Below are 19,982 nucleotides of genomic sequence, written 5' to 3'. Positions count from 1 at the left end.
GCTGCACATATTCTATGGTGAAGTTGGGTGGGATGATTTCTGATAAGGCAGAGGCTACTTCCACAGCTGCTGGGTGGCAGATCCAGTTTTCAATCCCCTCATTTAATCAGAATGCTGCTCCAATGCTGGTCTTAAATGCTGTAGTAGTCACTTGTTCATCTTTATCGACTGTGTAGGATACAAGTTGCAGCAGAACCTTTCTTTTTAATTATTAACAAGCAGCCCAGGGTAAGTGCATTAAGTAGATGCAATGCTGGAGGGAAAAAAAGCTATCCCTTCTTTCAGTTCAAAAGGATATCCTTCCTCTTCAAGCAGTAAGACTTTGAGTCTTAGCTGAAATGAGCAGTTCTTGGTGGAAAAGTGGTTGTAGTGTCAAGGAGTGAGAAGTCTCCAGGTCCCTGTTCTGCCTCAAACCCTATTCTGCAAGTGGTCAAAACAGAGAGAGGGTTAAAAGGTGAGTGGTTGGGAATAAACAGCACAGCCATGGCCTTGGCCAGGCAAGCAGTGGGCACATGGCCCTGCCAGCTCTGAGCACAGGCCCAGGCTGGGCAGTGGGTGCTGCACTGGCAAGTCAAACACTCCACTGCCATTTCTGCCTCGTTCTGAGGGCAGGGCCTCTTGTCATGCCCCAGCCTGATTTTCCCTGTGCCCTGACAGCCACAGGACAGCCTGGACAATGCCAAAGCACAGGAGGAAGTGGGTGCTGCTCCCAGCTCCTGGCACATCCTGGCAGATGTGGAATTCCTTGCCCGAGCTGCAGAGTGGATGCTCCAGAGCACCTCCCCACACAAGAACAGCCCAGCACCAGTGGCATCATCCAGCTCCCACTCAATGAGGCAAGCATGCCACTGAGAATTCCAGACTGTCAGGCAACCCAAGGGATCAGACTGGAACCCACAGCTGCTGTGCTGTGGCCATGCTGCACTCCCAAATCCCTTCTTTGTTTCTGTTGCCCTTCCTTACTGCAGAGAGGTTCCAGCTACACCTGACTGCTCTCAGCCAAGCCCTGCAGGCACATGGAGCACTGCTTTTGCATGGCTACAATTCACAGCCATAGACACAGACAGGATTTGTATTTAATTTTTTAATAAATACACTTTACATTAAAGAAAAAGGCCTTCAATTTGCAGTTTCCACACAGAGGGCAAGAGGAAAAAAATGAAAGAAAGAAAGAAAGAAAGATTAAAAAACTTGAACCACAAAGGGCAGAGGGGAGAAAAAGGGCTCAAACTTCAATCCCAGATTCCCATGTCTTCAGGAATACCAGGCTCTGACTAGGCCCAGCCAGGATTTCAGCTTCCCACTATAGCTGGTACCACAGCACAAATTGACATTGGCAAACACCCCAGGGGCTCTTCCCTGGAGGACAAAAGCATCTGGAACACACTGGTGCATTAGCAGGTATAACACCTGTAGATCTTCTTTTTTAAAAATAAAATCATATTAATCATATTTAAAATAAAAATATTCTCACTCCTCAACGATATTAGAAACCATGATCCTCTTATTTCACTTAGTAGTTGCATAAATTTTCTTTTAATTTTAAACAATTTTTCTCCCCAAACCTACCCCATGGTACAAGGTACTACAGGAATACAAAGGTCTCCCCTCTTTACTAGAACACTTGCCTTTTTTTTTCTTTTTGTTTTTTTTTTATAAAACTATTTCTGTTCTTTAGGAAAGAACTTTATACAAAGAAAATATATTGTGAAATATCTTCAGAAGTTTCCTTGAAGAGTCATCTCAGCCTAAAATGAAAAATAAAAAAAAAAAAAGGCAGAGAGAAATGAGGCCTAGCCCCGGGTCTCTTTATTGAGACTTAGCCCCGAGCCTCAAACTGACTCAAACCAACAGAGCGGATCGGCAGGAGATCCTCAGGCTCTCCAGGAAATGCAGGGCTGGGGTGCTCAGTTGCTTTCCAATTTGGTCTCTGGTCTCTCCTGTGGGAAGGGAGCATCTCCTCCTGCCCACACCCCGCCCCAGCCGCTGCTCACTCGTTCAGGGACAGGATGATGTCGTCCTCCAGGTCTGAGTTATCGGAGCTGTCGGCTGCAAAGGAGACACGTGGGTTATGCTGGGTTTGTGACACGGGAGAGGGTCACCCCTGCCCTGCACCATCAGTGCTCCAAACTGCTCAAATGCAGCCAGGAAATCTGCACCTTCCTTCCCTGCTTACAACAGAGGCTCAAGGAGAGCAGCTTTAGCAAGTGCAGTTCCTATCAGCTGGCAGGTTTTTCCCCGATAAGGTAGGGAGGACACCAGCAGAGCTGCCTGCACAAATTCCTGTGCACAAAAAAGGGCAACAGCTCTTCACACCAGGGGCTGGACAGATGTGGCAGTTGTTCCTCACAGCTGGACAGCTCCACCAGCCTGGCCCCTGTATGATGTGCACAAGGTAATTCCTTATGGAGTGAGCTGGACCCCACTAAGGTGGAAGCAATCCACACACTCCCAGCTAGAACCTTCCTCTAGTAACTCAGAGGTTTCTGTAATGAATTTAACTACAGGTCACTTCCTAAAGGTGACCTGAAAATTGTGCTTTTCCTGGTTTTCTTCATCGTGGTACAGAATGAAGACATGAAGGGATTTACCAGAAGCAGTCACACACACATACACACACTTGCTTTTTATCTTGAAACACAAGATATCTCCTCCCTGAGTTGTCCAAGAGGGAAATGGTAGCAGCTCTGGCAGTAAGAGGGCTCCTGCCTTACCTCAGAGGTGACGTTGGCTCTTTTTCTTATGCGAATTCATTGGATGCAGCAGATAACTGGGTGTTAAAAATAGTTAAAAAGAAAAAAAAAGACACCAAGACTTCCACTTAGCCATCTTGGAAATGGAGGATCTCTAAAATGCCTGTTAAGGTAGAAAGACCTTCTGGAAGGTTCACCCCTTCTCAGATGCTATCCTTAGGGGAAAAAAAATCACAGGCAAGCAGAGAGGGCACAAACCCTTTCCCCCAACCCTCCTCCCTGAAGATCAGCCAGCTGCCTTTCTACTGTGATCAGCAAGGGATGCTCCATCTCACCATCCATCAGACTGAGCCTAAGCTGAGGAGTCATCAGTGCTCCCAGAACAGCCACAGCCACGTTGGGGAGTTAGAAAACACCAGCCAGTGCTGCAACAGCTACACTTACACAGTAAGAGGGAAAGAAGCACAAGCAAGATACAAATCCATAGACCTTGGAGAAGAAAAGCTGAGAAAGCTGGACTTTTGTGGGGGAGGGGTTGCTGGTTTGGGTTTTTTTTAACCCAGAGGAAAACTTTGAGAAAGGATCTCCTCACTATTGCCCAGTTCACCATACAACCTTCCAGTTCTGAGCTCTATGCCTGCAAGTAAACCTGACTGCAGTTAACTGCTTGGTATAATTAGTTTGCACAGACCTGCCTGGTTTGGATTATGGAAGAAAAGAGGAATCAGAATCAAGTCAGTCAGGCTGCTGGTGAGAATTCTATATATTTCTTCCATCCTATGTCACATATGCACTTCAAAAATTACACCCACCTGGCCCAGGAAGAAGCTCTTTAAAGATGTGCACAATGCATGAACTGCTTTGACAAACAGATCTAATGTCCCCAAGGTGGTAACAAAGGTTCAGGTTCTCCATGGATTATTTTAAAAAAGGAATTAGAACCTCTTCTAAAGCACAAGAGACCAATGCCACTCACTCCCCTATTTCAATTATTCTCTGAATTACTTTGCTTTGGCAACACTCACTGTATGTTATGGGGGTTCACCCACAATACAGCAAGAATCTGCAGCAGGGAACACCCTAAATGCACCCCATGCCAGTACCCTCTACTCTGGCAGTGCCATTCCAACTTTTAATTCTGGAACAAGCATAAGCAAAGGAAAATTTTAATTGCTCTTTGCTGGGTGGGAAACAGAAAGAAGTCAGATGAAGTCACAGAAAAGCTGCCACAGAACCCCACTCATCAAACCCATCAAGGGCCAGCCTGGCAGAGCTGCACTTCCTGCTCTGAGTTCCTGAAATTGCTGCTAAGCAACCTAACAGCCACAGGATGGGCTGGCTGCAGCTCCACAGCCATACAGATCCAAGGTCTGCTCAAGTAGCTCTATCTATAAATGAGGTACAGATGTGGCCACTTCATAACAGTGCTCTGCAGAGCATGCCTGAAATTTCTGTCAAGTAGCCCCTGGTTTGTTCCAGGAAAAGTTATTGAAGTGGCCTGAACATCCTGGCCATGCTGCCCCTTGGACAATTCAAGGTACAGCACGCCAGGTGCTCTCTGAAGAGCTTTGGGCTCTGCATTCCCTGAGGAAAAATGAGTGGAGTTGTGTCACAAAGATCTTGTCCACTACTAGGACACAGAGGTTCCCTGTAACCCCAAAATGTTGCACTGCAAGATGCCCTTAATGACTGAGCTGTGCAAATATCTTATATGGCTCTACAGTATAAAACTATTTCCTTCTGGAGAACAGCCGAGTGACCCCACAGAATAACTCTGGCAACCTCATGTGGCCATGTCCTTAAAAATGACTGAGCTACATTGCCACAGAAGACATGCATGAGCCTGCCAGCCACATCACTGCCCCAGAGAGGCCTGGCATGCTTCATCCTCCAGCTCACTGCCAGGGAAGACTGATGTGAGAGCTGAGATGGGAATCAATCTATCACTGCAGGACTTCAAACACCTTGCACACTGTAATTACTCATCCTTACCAACCTTTTAACTTAAGGTAACTATATTATGTCCATTTTTACAGCTTGAAAATTAAAAATAACTAAGTGGTTTGGCTGCACATACTCAAAAATTGTGCTGCAAAAGAGGGAACAGAATGTAATGTCACAAATCCCAAGCCTCATGCTATCCTACTCACCTTTCTTGTGAAGCATTTTTCCAAACATTATTGTTACATTAAATGTTCAGACCTTTCTATGCACACATACACACACAACTTTGTATTTTTAAATTACTGTATTTGTGGAATGCCAGAAAAAGAGAACACCTTAAATTGTATCCCAAAAGTTTTGTTAGCTTCAGAACAGTCTAATAAAGGAAGTGAAGTCAGAAATGCCATGTTGGCTTTGCACTTTAAGCAATTACAAAAGAGAAAGAACAGCACCAAGGATCAAAAGTGCTTCTCTGTCCTTACAGGCTCACAAGAGGCAGAGAGGACAGGTGAGGTAAGAGTTAAACCTGTGTCCCCTTGATGGGCAGGACAGGCAAGCAATCATACAAAAGCTTCTTCACAAGAGCTCTCACACATACACACACACCTGGGAGCACCTGAAGAAAGCAGATACCTCCTTTTCCAGAATGCACAGTTGTTCTCTCACATAAGAGCTGTTTTTACCAGCAGATTAACAAGAAAAGCCCCAGGTGAACAAGGTGATGATGGCCTGTCACTCATACCAGCCAGGGACAAGTCAGTTAAGTCATTTCAAGGGAAATTTAGATGTTACCTCTTTGTCAGGACCTTAAGCAGTGGACAAGGTCACCAAGGTGGCCACACACTTACTATCTCCAAGAATCAGCTCAACTTCCTCATCAGCATCAGAATCTTCATCTTCTCCCTCATCTCCCTCTTCCAGAAGGTTGGCAATCTCCTCATCATCGGAGGGAGAAAAGTCATTTTCTCCATCCTCACCAGCATTCTCATTGTTCTCATCCTCCTCCAGCTCAGCCTCCAGCAGCTGGTCTGTATCTAGTTCATCAAGGTCATCTGTGTCATCATCATCTTCATCATCATCTTCTTCTTCTTGCTCCTCTTCCTCCTATAAAGACAGCAAAAACAGTCCATCGCAGACATTAAGATGGAATACCAGGAACTAAAGAAAAACTATAGTTTTCACTTCTCCCCACATTCAGCCATCAGACATTATAAACACTCTCCCCATCACCCATCTAAGCATTCTCTCCAAAGTTTCAGAATATCACACATGCCAGAGCACCTGCAGGCCTGCAAAATCTCAACTGCAAAATGCTGGTGCAAACAGGTACCACTGGCTCAATCTCCTCTCCAGGACTGGCCACCAACACATGGCACCACAATGCACCCTTGAGAAGGACATGCAGTAAGACTTGTTAATCCATGGCTTTGCTGCTAGTCTTATGCAAACTGCTTTAAGTTTCAGCAGGACCAAAAGCTCCACTTGACACCAAACCACATGCACCATCAGTCTCTGTCATTGCCATATCGATGAGGTATAAAATGTAGGGAAAAATACTTTTAGCCTAAGCCAATCCCTGAATCACTCAGCTTCAGATGACAGAACTGTTTAGGGCAGCTGAGAAGGCACATCTTTGGTATTTACCTGTGGATCAAGATCTTTATCAAACCATCTGAATTTGCCTTCAGTAAAGCTACTGAATTCCTCATTGTACAGACAAAATTCAGAAATCTGTGTGTAGTGGATGAGACTGAGTGGGAAGGAGCTGTAACAGTTCCACCCTGCTCCCAGACAAACTGCCATCACAAGCCAAGCTCCAGAGCATTCCAGGGCTGAAAGAAAAGCTTCAATCCACCTGCACATCTCCTCAGCCACAGCCTGTTTCTCTAACAGAATGCTCTCAGCTCATTCAGTCCTAATTGCCCGTTTGTTTTGGGAGGTGACACGTTTTGCAAAATTAGGAGGCAATTAAGATCGATATCTAACAACCCACTTCAAGGGTTCCTTTGGTCCTCAAGCTCACCACACTCCCACTGTTTAGACTGCTGCATTTTCGGATCCAAAGGGACAAAGGAAAGTCCTTTACTGTCATCTCCCCAGCCTACCTTTGCTTCAGTCAGTGCTATAAAAAACCACCACACCCACACAAATGCAACATCTGTCACAGGCAAAAGTAAATTGTATTGTTTCTTCACTTGCAAAAGGCAGTCAAGTCTTCACTGCTGACCAGAAGTGCCATGTTCTTAAATGCAGACTACAGCACAAAAGCAATGGTTTGCTACATACAGTTTCCTTTATGAAAGAGTTTATATATAAAATATAAATATAAAATTAAAACCAACCTCTTTTAAAGTCTGCGCTTATTTTAAGAAATTACAACTTAACTTTGAGTTAATGAGTCCTCAGATAAACAGACTTAATTGTATACACACTGGGAGAGGAAACATCTTACTTGCAGTTCAGTTTTATGCAGTGCCATACTGGGTATAATTTCCCATAACACATACTGATTTGAGTATAAAAGCTTTGCATTAATAATTTGTATTTCTTTTTGTTCTATGCAGTATCTGCACAGAGACCAATGCCTTAAATTTTATTACTCTATTCAGAATTGAAAAGCTGATTAAAAACTGAAAAGGCAGGAGAGTTTTCCTTCTCCACTGTCTAAACAACTCTGAAGCAGACAAGAGATACCAATTTATTCCAAAATCTTGGAACTATTAAACCAAGTTTCTCGGTATCTGGAGATAGAGACACACCTGTAGATATTACAAAAAACAAGTATGTTGTCTTCAAGATCCATTTAGAGTCCATGCAGGTAAAACTTGAAGGATTCTGAAATTAGCTAGGTCCCCTCTGTGTTTCTACACATGTGGAATTTCTGAAAGTATTTTTTCCCTAAATATCTAGTCCACAAGGATTCAAAATGTCAAAACCACTAAATTTGATTATGTTTCAAATATAACATATTTCTTGGAAACTGAACGACTGTTTCACCAACATTCAAATTCAAGCTTAAGGCAAGGCCCTTATACCAATGTCACCCTTCAAATACAGGATGAAATGAAATACAGCTGTATAGAGCTAACAATCCCTTCTGGCTGGCAAGAGTAAGAACCAAATTACACAGAAAGGTTGTATATTTAGCTGCAAATTAACTTTGAAGGGTTATATCAACCAGTGAAGAAAAATAATTTGTGAAAATACAAACAGAAAAAATGAAATGTTTCCACTTTTACCATTTAAATTACTTAATCTGAAGTTGGTGATTAGGACCAGACCACATTCATTTAAAAAGCATCTAAGAATATTAAGATGAGATGAAAATTATACCTGTCCTTGGTAAAACAGAAAACAGTGTGTAACTCATGCTCCAAGAAGCCACCCGTGCATGTGAGTGTGACACACACAGTGACATCCTTACAGAGCTGGAGGGGTGACACCTCCCAGGGCTTGAGGAGCATCTTCATCAGTGAGGAGGAAACCTGTACCTTGCCACGTTCTAAAGAACCCAAACACCACTTGGATACTGTGAAGCTTCTGCTAAGCTACAGGCAAATAAATTCTGTCTCAGTTTCTGAGCCAAGCCAAGCAGCAGCTCTGCAGGGCCAGTACAGCATTCCCAGCTGGAGCAGAGAGCTCCATGCAGAGCCTGGGCACAGCTCAGCTCTCCCAGCAAAGCACCAGAGCGTCTGCTCCAAACCCAGCCCCTGGGACACAGCTGAGAAAGGGGTGAGGGAGTGCCAGGTGCAGTCTAACACCACCACATGTAAGTGATATCCAGGCTGTTCATGGGGACTCAGGATGAATCCTCATGACATCACAGCTGTCTCATGTAAGGGATCCCTAGACAGAGAGGAAATGGCACACCTTCCCCAGGGACTCAAACACTCTGAGTAAGAGTAGAGAAAAAAAACCTTGTGCCATGTCACAAGGAAAGACAAGACAGTTATTCCAAACCATATCCAGGTTTGTGTAGGAAACATTTACAGAGATGTAACAGTACAAGAAAACCTGGACATAAACTTACAGAATCAGAGAAGTTGATTACACAGCAAAGAACTATCTCAAGATCATCTCAAAGCAAATTACTGGTAACTTTACTACCAGTTTGCATCCAGAAAGCCAAGTAGATTTGGTTCAGTTAATTTACCATTTATAATCCCCAAAGGAAAGAACTAAACATCCCCTAATGGAATGGCAGATACTGGGGTGGCTGCACTGGAATTAAAAAAAAAACCTACTTGACCTTATTCTTCATATTACCAGTTTTTCCAGCCCTTTCAGAGCTCAGTAAATACCCTTTACACTTGTTCAGCATTATGTGTTTTCTGCCATATTGTTCTTTGATGCTTGTTGGCATGCACTTCATAAGCTTTTATCATCATCATCAACTTTCTTACCATTCCCCTTTACCAATCATCTTGCACATACAAAATTCACAAATTTGTCTTTTTTGGGTAGCAAATCTTATTGATACTTGACATACTGGTGTTTATCTCTCAAAAGTCATTCAAAGGCTCAGGAAAACTCCAGCATTTCACTTATTCAAACTGATGCAAGATACATGTTAGCTAACCAGAACTTTAACTTTTTAACATATTTCTGTGATGTATTCTAACATTAAATTAGCGTATGTACAAAGTGCTTCCAGGAAGTACGACTTACAGCACTGCAGATCTGCAGTATATAAAAATACACCAGCCTGCTTTCAAGTTCTCTCAAGACATTTTTATAGAGCTTTCTCACATTTCTTGAATCCTAAAGTTTATGGCCACATGACTAGAATTTGAGACTTCTCCACTGCAGATTACACAATCTCTCAAATTTACATTAGGCTGGCCTTTAGTTGCTATAGGAAGATCCCACAGGTCTTTTTCAATTGTTGATATTTGGGTTTGAAATTCTGATTCAGTTTTGAGATCCACCGGTCACTGATTTTTTGCTTATTTTACATGGTTTCAGCTGTTACAAAAAGCTTCATCTGTTTGTCTCACACCTCATTGACTTTTTTTTCCTCCTCCCATCAGCACCTCTCACCTCCAGCTGCTTTCCAGCAACATTTCCTCCCTCTGAAAACACAATCTTTATTGCACCTCTCAGTTTGAATCATGTTAGATGGTATTACTCTAACTATTCTTATTTTCACCTATCCTTTTGCTATCTGCAGAACAACTAATCAATGTTAGCAAAGCTCTTCCCACTACATCAAATGTTTCAGCTTATATTTAATTCACTTCTGGCTACTTTTAGTCAAGTCAAATTATCTGCTGGTAATATCTGCTTCCAGCAGTTGTTTATTTTATCTAGGTTTGTCTTCTTTTTAAAGAAATTCATGTTTCCCATAGTCCCATTATTTTGGTTAATTTATTTGTAAAGAATTTTTTCAAGAAACAGCCTACTAGTTTACTTCACTCTCCTTCCCCAAATTTCTCCTAGAGCACACTTTTAACTTCAGCAATCTGATCCCTTCCAGATTATCAGTATTAGTTGAATTACTTCTTATTGCCAAGCTTGGGAAGGGGCTTTGCTTTCATAAAAAAGGACATATGATCATTGCTCAAATACAAGTGTATTGAAGAATGTTTCACCCAGATGAGTAAGCCTCTCCTTGTTCTAGTAATTTATCTTTTTCCACAGACAATCCCCTTGTCCTATCTTCTGACAATTGTACTCCTTGCTGAGTACCACACTGGTACTTCCTGGGCCTTTGCAATGCAATTCCCAGGAGTGACAATGTCTGCATTTCAGTCACTTAAGAGTTTCTATCCAATTCCCTCCCCCCAGCCACTTCTTAACACTCCCAGACAATGGGTAGTGGAAAAAGCTTAAATGTAGCCAACAGACTCCCTGGTGAAGCATGTAAGGATTTTCATCTCCTGGATTACCTGTCCATCCTCCCCCTCAGCTAGCAAACCCCTAATTCCTGTTATCTACCAGTAAATCAATTCCAAGTATTCATCTCCTTCATGCTACAGGGCTGCACCTACTTTTACCTTCTTGGCTACTTCAGGGTTAGAATTTCTACTTCTTAGCCATTAGTCACAGAGCTAAAAATGTAGAAGCCTGGGAAGGTGCAGAAGTTCCCATATGTAACAAGCAAGGAATCTTACCATAGGCTGCTATGCAGGTGTGGGTATAGGCAGATTTAAAACAGGAAACAGCACACAGCGTACAGAATGTCACAGAGGCAAAACATGGAGTGAAGAAATAAAAAGCAGTTAATCTCTTAGTCTGTGTAAGTAGGTTTAGCTTGTCTAACAATGACTGCTTACCTGTGATGAATGACAAACCATCCATGATACAGACAAACAAAAGCTTTAAGGGAATGGGGCTCACACGGATCAGGAGGTTCAGATGGGGCTCTTTTGAGCAAACTCAGGTTTTGCCTATGAAATGTTTCCATTTCAATCTGTCTGCAGCTGATGATAATCAACCTGGCTCCAGCCACTGCCCTCTGAGGCATGTGCAAGCCACCATTTCACAGCTGGTAACTCCCTTAATGCTTGGGATAAAGGTCCTAAGGTGACTTATTATATTGTCTGTGCTGCAGGGCTCAGAGGTAATGTAAGGAGTACAGACCAGGACACAATTTCTCAAAATGCTTCTTTTCCTTTCTCTCACTGATCTCACACTCTCACTTACAAAAATAAATTAATTTCTTTAATTCCATGACAAAGAACAATACTGCACAAAGGAATTTAGGAATTTGGCAGGTAAATTAACTCCCTCTCTATGGACAAGATTTTCTTCCTTTATTCTCTCAAGCCTCTGACTGACATTTCTCATGACAGCTGAGGCAGCTTTTATTTACTTGGATCCCAGCTACTGTGGGAATTCTAGAAAGATGTGTTAGGCAAGAGGAAGGAAATCTTTGATTTATGTCACTGAACAGGCAGAATGTGTTTTTATCTCTGCTGAAGCTGTTTTACACCATAATACTAAGTCTGCCCTTCTGGAAACTCCAAATACTTATCTCTTTCCAAGAAATTCCTCTGTTTGCACTGCCTGAGAGCTACTGAAAATAGATTCTGAAACAATAGCATACACTAAAGTAGTCTCAGTTATTTGCTACTATCTAAAAATGTGGTAAAAAGTACAGGCACTGTTCTTTTAAATATCAGTTTTGGAGGATGCCTGCTCAAAAGACGTGTCTGTTATATAAAAAGGTCTTTGATAGAAACCACTCTTTACTCAGCCTTCCCAGCTGCAACTAACCTCAAAGATTTCTGTGAAGGTGTGCAATAGACACATATTTATTATCATTTAAGACATTTGTCTGGAAACACCCATTCACAGCTATTATTCTGTAAACCATTTTATTCCTGAGTAAGATCTGAAATCAAACTGTACCTTCAAATATTGCAGGGACAGCTCCTAAAACAAACCCTTACTTTAGGGTCCCTGGTGACAAAAATCATTCTGGTCAGCTTATAGTGGCAAAGCACCACCATGGTCTGATGATTCCCAAATATTTGTGCCAATATGGATTAAGGTTTGTGGGGTCTTTCCCCAGCAAGTAAGTATTCACATAAAAAACCAAACCAACTACATCAAATAACAGCAATAAGGTACAGTGGAATTGCTGTTGCAATTACTGTTGCAGGTACACAGGGGGAGAATCCTAAAATCAAAGTAGAAACTGGGATCACTTAGACATAGAAAGACATAGAAAACTGAGGAAAACATTCTCCACCCTGGCTAAACCATATGTTAGAATAGTGATTGTCTTTTGAGTCTTTATTGCCTTATCAACAAAGCTTATTTCCCATCACCTGGAATTTTCTAAACCAATGCAAAAAGACAAATTACACACCTACCATTAACCATTTGGATAGCCCAGAAGCACTGCAGGATAATTAACAGTTCTTCAGGTCTGGCAAAAGAAGTAGAACACTTTATAGGACAGGGACAGCTAGGTGAAGCAATGTGCTACTGAAGCCATAAATCTCTGAACATGACAATAACTGAGGACACTACTTGAGCCTTACAGATGCAACATCACCCACATGCACCACAGAGAGAAAAACACACCTTAAACAACTAATATGGAAAGAAAAGCTAAAACAGGGAAGTAAAAATGAAAATCCTAAAACTGAAAATCCTAAAACCCACTCAGATCACCTCATACAAACTTCAGTTCCACAGTTTTGAGTCTACTCTGTGGTCCCTTGGTTTCAGCTTTTCTGAGCACAGTATTTCTGGTCTCCTTTTCTAGCCCACAGCAGCTGCCATGTGCCATTTCCTCTGAAATTCCTCATGTGCCTCACTACAGAAGACAGTAGAATAACAAGGGAAACAGGGGATACTAATCAGCCAAGAAAGAGAAATAAGTAGGAATAAAGCAAGCTAACAACTAAAAGATGGTCCAAGATGTGTACCAGTAGCTCAGACACCCAACTTAGTTCCACTAAACCTAACTGAAGGAGTATATCAGAACAGTGGCAAATACAGGAGGAAAAAGAGGAAGATCTTGCAGCCAGACTGAAAAATAGGAAACCTTACCTATTTCCCTGTATGATGAACACAGTTTTGCACACACTTATGAGTAGGACTTCTGGTTATTGATGGACACATTTGGATACTCACCCAGCAGTGAAATCATTCACAAATCTCATGGCAGTTCAAGGCAGGAACACTGGTATTTTTATGGTAAACCACCCAACCAAAGAGCTTGCAAACAGACTCTTGTTAAGCATGTTACACCCTCACTTTCCCTCAGTGCATAATAAGTACAGACCACAGAGCATCAACATTCACTGGCATTTGTTCTGTTTAACAGGGCTTGACAGCCCTGGCCATACCTAGGCAAACACAGCCTCCCAGGGATCTCACTGGAGCCTGGATCTCACTACAGCAGCAGGGAGGAACCAGGCCACACTGGTGCTATCCTCAAGCATTTCAAACAAACCCACAAACAGTCACTGCAGCAGTCCCATGCTCAAGCCACTGAGTCAGCCCCAACATTTAATTTCAGGGCAATCAAACAGATCAGTTTCTGCTTCACAAACCTTGACTAAAAAGACACCAGATTCATGTTGATTCATATGCATTTCCCCCCACCACCACTTTCATGAAAGATCAAGAAAGCATCCTCTTTCAGCCAGAAAGGGTTTTAGAGTATCTGTGAGAAGTTCCAACAAGTTTGAAATGTTATACCAAATTTTTCAAAAGCTGAATCATAGAAACTAACTAGGCAAATACTAAACACTTACACAGTTGTGAGGATACGCCCACAAACAAAAATCCTTCCAACAGGGAACCTCTCAACAGACAAGTGTACCAAAGGGATTCTGTCTTTATTCAGGAAAACCTCTACTCATTCTAGCTCAATGCTGGACGTTTCTACAGAGACAAAACCTAAGACAAAACTAAAGAAAAAGCACAGAACATCTGTAGGACAAAGAGCAAGGGGCTTAGTTTATGTTTGGCTAGACTGTACATTGAATTGAATTTGGGTTCATAAGTGTTGCTTATATTAAAACCAAATCTCTCCTGCTAAAGAAACTTGGTTGTAACAATCCCTAAAAGTTGCTGTCTAGGAAACATGTACAGACCCCAGAAACAGAGACTATAAAAAGCAGCAGTTATGCAATACCAACTAATCACTCTTAGCTTACAAATCAATCCAGGAGCAGCCTTGTTTGAACAATCCATCAGCTTCACAGGAAAGCTTTTAGCACACTTAGATTCTGCCTGGGGCCACCTCTATTTGTAAGACAGAAAGTGTCCCCAGCCACATCTCATGGATGGAGATCCCTTATCTCTGCTGGGTACCTGGTGTTACAGCCTGGAACCATTGACTGCCTTGCACAAACACAAATCTCCCTTAAGTCAACACTTACCAGTTATTTTGCAAAGCAGTGCCCTGACAGCTGCTAGTTAATCATTGTACAATGCAAGATCCATTTCTGCTACAAACTATTCTTGGAGATTTTATAAAGAAAATATGAATACTAAAATATAGTGAAAGTGAACAGAAACAGTGGAAGTGGAGATAGAAATAGTAAATATTGCCCAAGGAGAGCACTGGATGGCTAGGATGCAGAAAGGAAGGAGGGAGCAATAATCTTTCCTCCCTCTTCGCTGCTTCCCAAGAAATTCTATTCTTCTAATCTATTCAATCTAGGGATAGAAACAGTGACCAAAGATCCTAAGAAAATGCCAAGACTTCAACTGCAACCTTGTAGCACACTCAGTGGCCAGGACAGCACACTTCACACCCAAACCAGAACTACTGCTTTATCTTCAGAATTACAGGGAAATCATAATAACAACAACTACTCACTGCAGAGAAAGTTACTCTTTCCTGAGACCTGCTCTCCAGCCTCCTGAACTAGAAAGTAAAAGTTCTAACCTAGCAACAGGAAGATTCAGTGATAGAAAGGGTAGCACAAATCCAGCTTTCCACACAGTGGGAAAAAAGCCACCAAAATATCACCTTCACCTTCTGGCATTCTTTGGGAAAAGGCAAAGTCAGCTTTTCTCACAGGAGATACAAATGTATGATTTACCAGAATGCAGACACCAAATAATAATGCATTTTAAATCTTTAGGGAATTGAAGCATAAGGATTTTGCCTGTCCAAGAAAACCTCCAAAACACCTGACACCCACAAAGATCCACAAAGTTACAAACGGATTCTGTGGAATTTTAATTCTCACTTTACTGTAGTAAGCATTCTGTGCTACTGTGTATTCTACCAGCTGCACCCTGAGGAGCACTTACTGCAGTTCTGAGCTCTTCTGTCGAATTGCCAGAGGTGAAACAGCTGATCATCAAAGGAAAACCAACACATCCCAGTGCAAACCTACAACCCTCTTCAAAATTCTTTAAACCTTTTGCTGTGTAGAAGTACTGTGCAGTTTCACTGCATTAGTCACAAGCTGTGTCCCTTTCAGAAATTAGTGATAAATTATGTCCAAATATGAGAATTGGAATTGAAAAAAAGGAAAGCCACAAGCACTACTGTCTATAATTGGGGGTTGAAATACTTAAAAAAAAAGAAAAAAAAAGCAGAAGAGAAAGCAAAGCTTCTGATCAAGACTGAATTCTTAAGGGAATTAATAAATAAACTATTATTTAATTTACAGTGTGTTAGTTTAGAGTGCACAAAGTTACTGTTCACACAGGTTCTGCACCAGACAGTCTCAGTTTACACTGACAGTAAAGTGATCTCTGTCATATTACGTGAGGCCAAATGAGGCCTCTGTACTTCCTGGGCAATAAATGAACACATGTAGAGGGCTAACAGCTACTCTAGAACACTCAGATCACTGTTATGTTTCTCACCTGATCTTCTTCTTCATCCTCCTCATCTTCTGCCAGCCGCTGCCGGCCCACTTCATAGAGCCTGCACACGGTGTCCATGTTCATGGCATCCATGCTGCCCTGGTTCTGCAGGGAGATGCCCACAGGGGAGTTAATGCCAGGAACTGAGCTCAGCTGGCATATTCAATGCTGCATCTGGCCTCAATCACAGCAACATTTCCAAAATCCTTCCCCCTCCCATTTACCAGCAGCACTACAATTAGCACTAAAAATGAGTCTCTTTGGTTTCAAGACGTGCCATGTTCCCTGAAGTAACATTTCCAATGATTCCTATTAAAACTTTCTTGGTCTCACAACCCTTGTCATCTCCAACTTCAGTAGTTAAACATGGAATTTGCCCTGGTACAAATCCTTGACTTGCTTTTGTGGTCTATAGGGATGAGGGACTCACAGACTATAAAGCTGACAGGACTTTACATTGCTCACTACACATGCACAATCAGGCTTCAAGAAATTGGGTTCTGACAACATATTATGGAGCAAAGAACTGCATCCCTAACAAACCAGAAGTTTAGCTCAGTAATTTTTGCTTCAAATCCCTAGCTTCTGGGATTTTGCTAGGAAGACAAATGTAAAAGGAACAGAAAGAGTGATTCACAGAAAAGCTCTGTGGGAAGCCTCTGAAAGATTGCATTTCCCAGTTATTTGATACACATTTTAATTTGCAATAAGAAATTATTGCTATAAATAAGAAAAAAACACATTTTTCTTTATGCTCATGAGAAGGAAAATGATTTTGAAGCGGGAAGAGTTTGAAGAAGAGAAGTAAATGTGTTTGGAAATTTAAGGATAAGAGGCAGCAAAACAAAACTGTAGGGGGTGCAGAATAAAAAACAAACAGCATCTTTAGCACCATCAAAACACCACCACTGCTTAGGACATGAATTTAACAGCAGGAACTCCAAAAAAGAAACAACAAGCAGTGCATTCAAACCACAGCTACAGAGCCCAGGGTTTATTTTAGCAGCTTTACCTCAATGACAGCCAGATAGCAGTCCTTGCTGTCTGTGCACAAGTCAAAGATATTCCGCTTTACATCTATGGTAGCTGAAAAACATCACAGAACAAAGTCAATAGTTAACTGCAGGTTACTTAATGCTCACTGAAAAAGACGTGTCTAAAACCAAATATACAGTTTTGGGACAAGAAAAAACAGCTGAAACTAGTGAAATGAATGTTTGTATTAATAAAGAATAGAGATGTTGGAGACCACTGTAAAAAACAGCCACGTAAGCTCTTAACCTGCTCTGCACGGTGCCTCCTCCTCTGATAATACATTTATTGGTTTCCCTAAGCACCATAAACAACACATCCTTCAGAATAGGTGGCAACAAAGGGACTGAGTTGTGACCTATGCCTCCCTTTAACAGCAAAAGCCACATTTGTACATGTCCACAGCAGCAATTAGCTTAGCTCCATGAGCTAAAAAAAGAGCCCCGTGTGAAATGAGAGCAACGCTATCCTGGCCAAGTGACCTACTGTCTCAGATTATGCCTTACTTGGAAAGAAGAGAGGAAATAAAGCCAGAACTGCTGAACAGGAGCAAGTAAGGCAGTCACACACTGAATGGGATATGATACTTAAAATTATGTCAGTGTTAAACCCAACTTCTGTGCTTCCTCCAGAACAGGATGTAGCAGTTTGTCTTCTCACATGTGCAAAGAGAGAAGTGAATGTTACTAAACAAACTTTTAAAAAACCTTTAAACCTCCAGACAAAGCTATTAGTGCCTCTCTTACTCTTACCTATAGGTTTATAATCAGTTGCATTGAATGTCCTGAAAGAAGAGCCAAAGGGACTTCTCATTCTCTCCTCCAGAAGGTCATCCTCATCATCTGCCTGCAACATAGCTGAACCAAGGAAAGAGTATTCCAAAAATCTGCCTTCCATTAGTCGCTACCATTAATCAGCTTCAGATCAAATGAGACTCTGACATGAACTTTCTTTATATTTAATAGCTTGGCAAGACCCATTTAATATCTACTCTTCCAGAGATGCCTTTATTGATAGTACAGATCATCAAAACTTAATACAGAGGACAAATTTATTTTCTCAAGCATCACTGGATCTGCCATTATACAATAGGTTGCTTTTCAATCTCACAAATTAGTTGTGATATTGCTGATGTTACAGAAAACTGTCTTTGTCAGCAATACATGTAGCATGAACATCCTGGAAAAAATCCAGGTCACATATGCCAGTAAGGCCTAGAGTTACAGAGTCCCTGAAGCTTCCCATTTCACTGAACAAGCATCCACTTATCTCACAGGAGGTGACCCAGGGGAGTTATGGAAGGGGAGAAGTCCTACCTCCATACATCACTGTGCCAGTATAGTTGAAGACCACACGGCACTGATCCAGTGCAGGTACTGTGTGTAACAAATGGAAAGTTCGGAGGTCCCACTGAAAAAACACAGGCTAAGGAGCAACAAACAATTGAAAACTTCTATTTCCTTTTCAATGGAATGACAAAGAACTGGCTAACTGCATTCAAGAAACCTCATTGTCTCTGTCTTGCAAATATGATTAAAGCAGAGGTGGACATTTGCTCCACAATTCCATTCCATGTGTTCAAAGTAAGAAAGCTCTTACTCAAAATGCCATTCCCAGACATGAGAAGTAACTGCAGTACCTTCAAGGCTGCTCTTGTTAAGACATGGGAAGAGAGCTGAGGTGTTACAGAGTGTTATCAGAGAAGAAAATCTCTCTTGCTCTCTCTCTGCATTAAGTATTTTCTCCAGACTGCATCAGAGGCAGAATCTAGACTTAAATTAGCTACCTAACAGTCCCTACTCTTCCTTGATTCACAGATACAAACTCCTGTTACCACATATAACATGTAGCACAGAAGACCCTGACTACAACTCTGCAAACAGCTACTTGTTCATCCATAGCAGCTCTTGAGGTCCCAGTACCAGTTAGCACAGTGGCCCAAAGGATACAATTTCAGTGTTGACAATGACCTCCAGCCCATTGGGATGGAAAACACCACTGATAGTCATGTTGAATTTGTCAAACTTGTGGATGGCTTGTGCTGATCTGACATCCCAGAGGACACCATCATTTAGGACAAGGTCGTCAGTGGGGTTAAAGGTGGCACAGTTCTTCTTGTAGTTGTTGGCAAGATCTGGGTTAAACAGAGTCAATAGCTTGTTGCCAGTCTGAATATCATAGATCTTTTAGATTAAAAAGAAAAAGAAAGATTAGTCACAATTTGTAATATACCTGTGCCTAAAATCTTCCCGTTCCCCTTCCTAGTTTGCTTACAGAATCACCCCATTCTCCACTTCATTTTTCCATTTCAGGTGACAGCATTCCATAAATAACATTTCCTACCAGCCTTTTAATAGTTTTTCACAGCTGGAACCAAGCCTCACAAAGAGTTTTGGCCAGTGCTTGGCTTACTGCAGGTTCACTGACACATTTCACTACAATCAGGATGAGTTCCAAATCAAATAACCTCACTATGAGGAGTGGACTGGGAAGCTGCAATCACAAGGTACCACTTAGCCAGAAACTATTTCAGAAATGGAACTGCTTCCAGAGCAGATGGTATTTACAAACATTGAAACTCCAAAGCACACAGTGAGGGAAAAAAAGCCAGAAACTACAGAAAATGAGTTAAAATTCCTGGCATTTACACAGAAAGGCAAATTTGAGCTTTGGCACAAGAAACTTTTGGAATATAAAAAGGGCTTTAAACTAGTACAAAGGGTTTCTGATCATATCCTCAGATAAATCTGATCTGTAACATCCTTCAGAGCCTAGCTCTTGTTCAAACTTAAGAGGAAAATATTCTTTAGAACTGAAAAACAAATCCATTTACCAGATAAACACAATAAACAAACTTCTAGCTAAATCCAATTTAAAACTGGGCAGGAATAAAGAGTTTAATTAAACAAATCAGAGTAACGCGAAATTATAAATAATTTGAATAAGTTATATTTCATGAAAAATTTTTATGCAAATTCTTTTAAGAGAGACATGGCCTATAACAAATGCAAATTAGCACTG

General features: G+C 41.6%; 1 protein-coding gene across 2 annotated transcripts in view; it reads right to left on the bottom strand.

Moving 5' to 3' along the window:
• Positions 1–1,074: 1,074 nt before the first annotated feature.
• The window catches only part of DCAF1 (DDB1 and CUL4 associated factor 1), a 47,210-nt gene continuing 28,302 nt past the window's right edge, over positions 1,075–19,982 (bottom strand). For both annotated transcript variants that reach the window (XM_030956671.1, XM_030956672.1), the window contains exons 18-24: positions 18,911–19,144; positions 18,278–18,371; positions 17,714–17,818; positions 16,942–17,015; positions 15,930–16,034; positions 5,486–5,741; positions 1,075–2,049 (exon numbers count right to left, since the gene is read on the bottom strand). In XM_030956671.1, the coding sequence (XP_030812531.1) occupies positions 1,991–2,049; positions 5,486–5,741; positions 15,930–16,034; positions 16,942–17,015; positions 17,714–17,818; positions 18,278–18,371; positions 18,911–19,144 (927 nt within the window). In that variant the 3' untranslated portion in view covers positions 1,075–1,990. The remainder of the gene's footprint in view (positions 2,050–5,485; positions 5,742–15,929; positions 16,035–16,941; positions 17,016–17,713; positions 17,819–18,277; positions 18,372–18,910; positions 19,145–19,982) is intronic.

This window comes from Camarhynchus parvulus, chromosome 12 (assembly GCF_901933205.1).
Source record: "Camarhynchus parvulus chromosome 12, STF_HiC, whole genome shotgun sequence".
Lineage (NCBI taxonomy): Eukaryota > Metazoa > Chordata > Aves > Passeriformes > Thraupidae > Camarhynchus > Camarhynchus parvulus.
The sequence above is the reverse complement of the archived record's forward strand: the minus strand, read 5'-3'. Positions and strand labels throughout refer to the sequence as shown.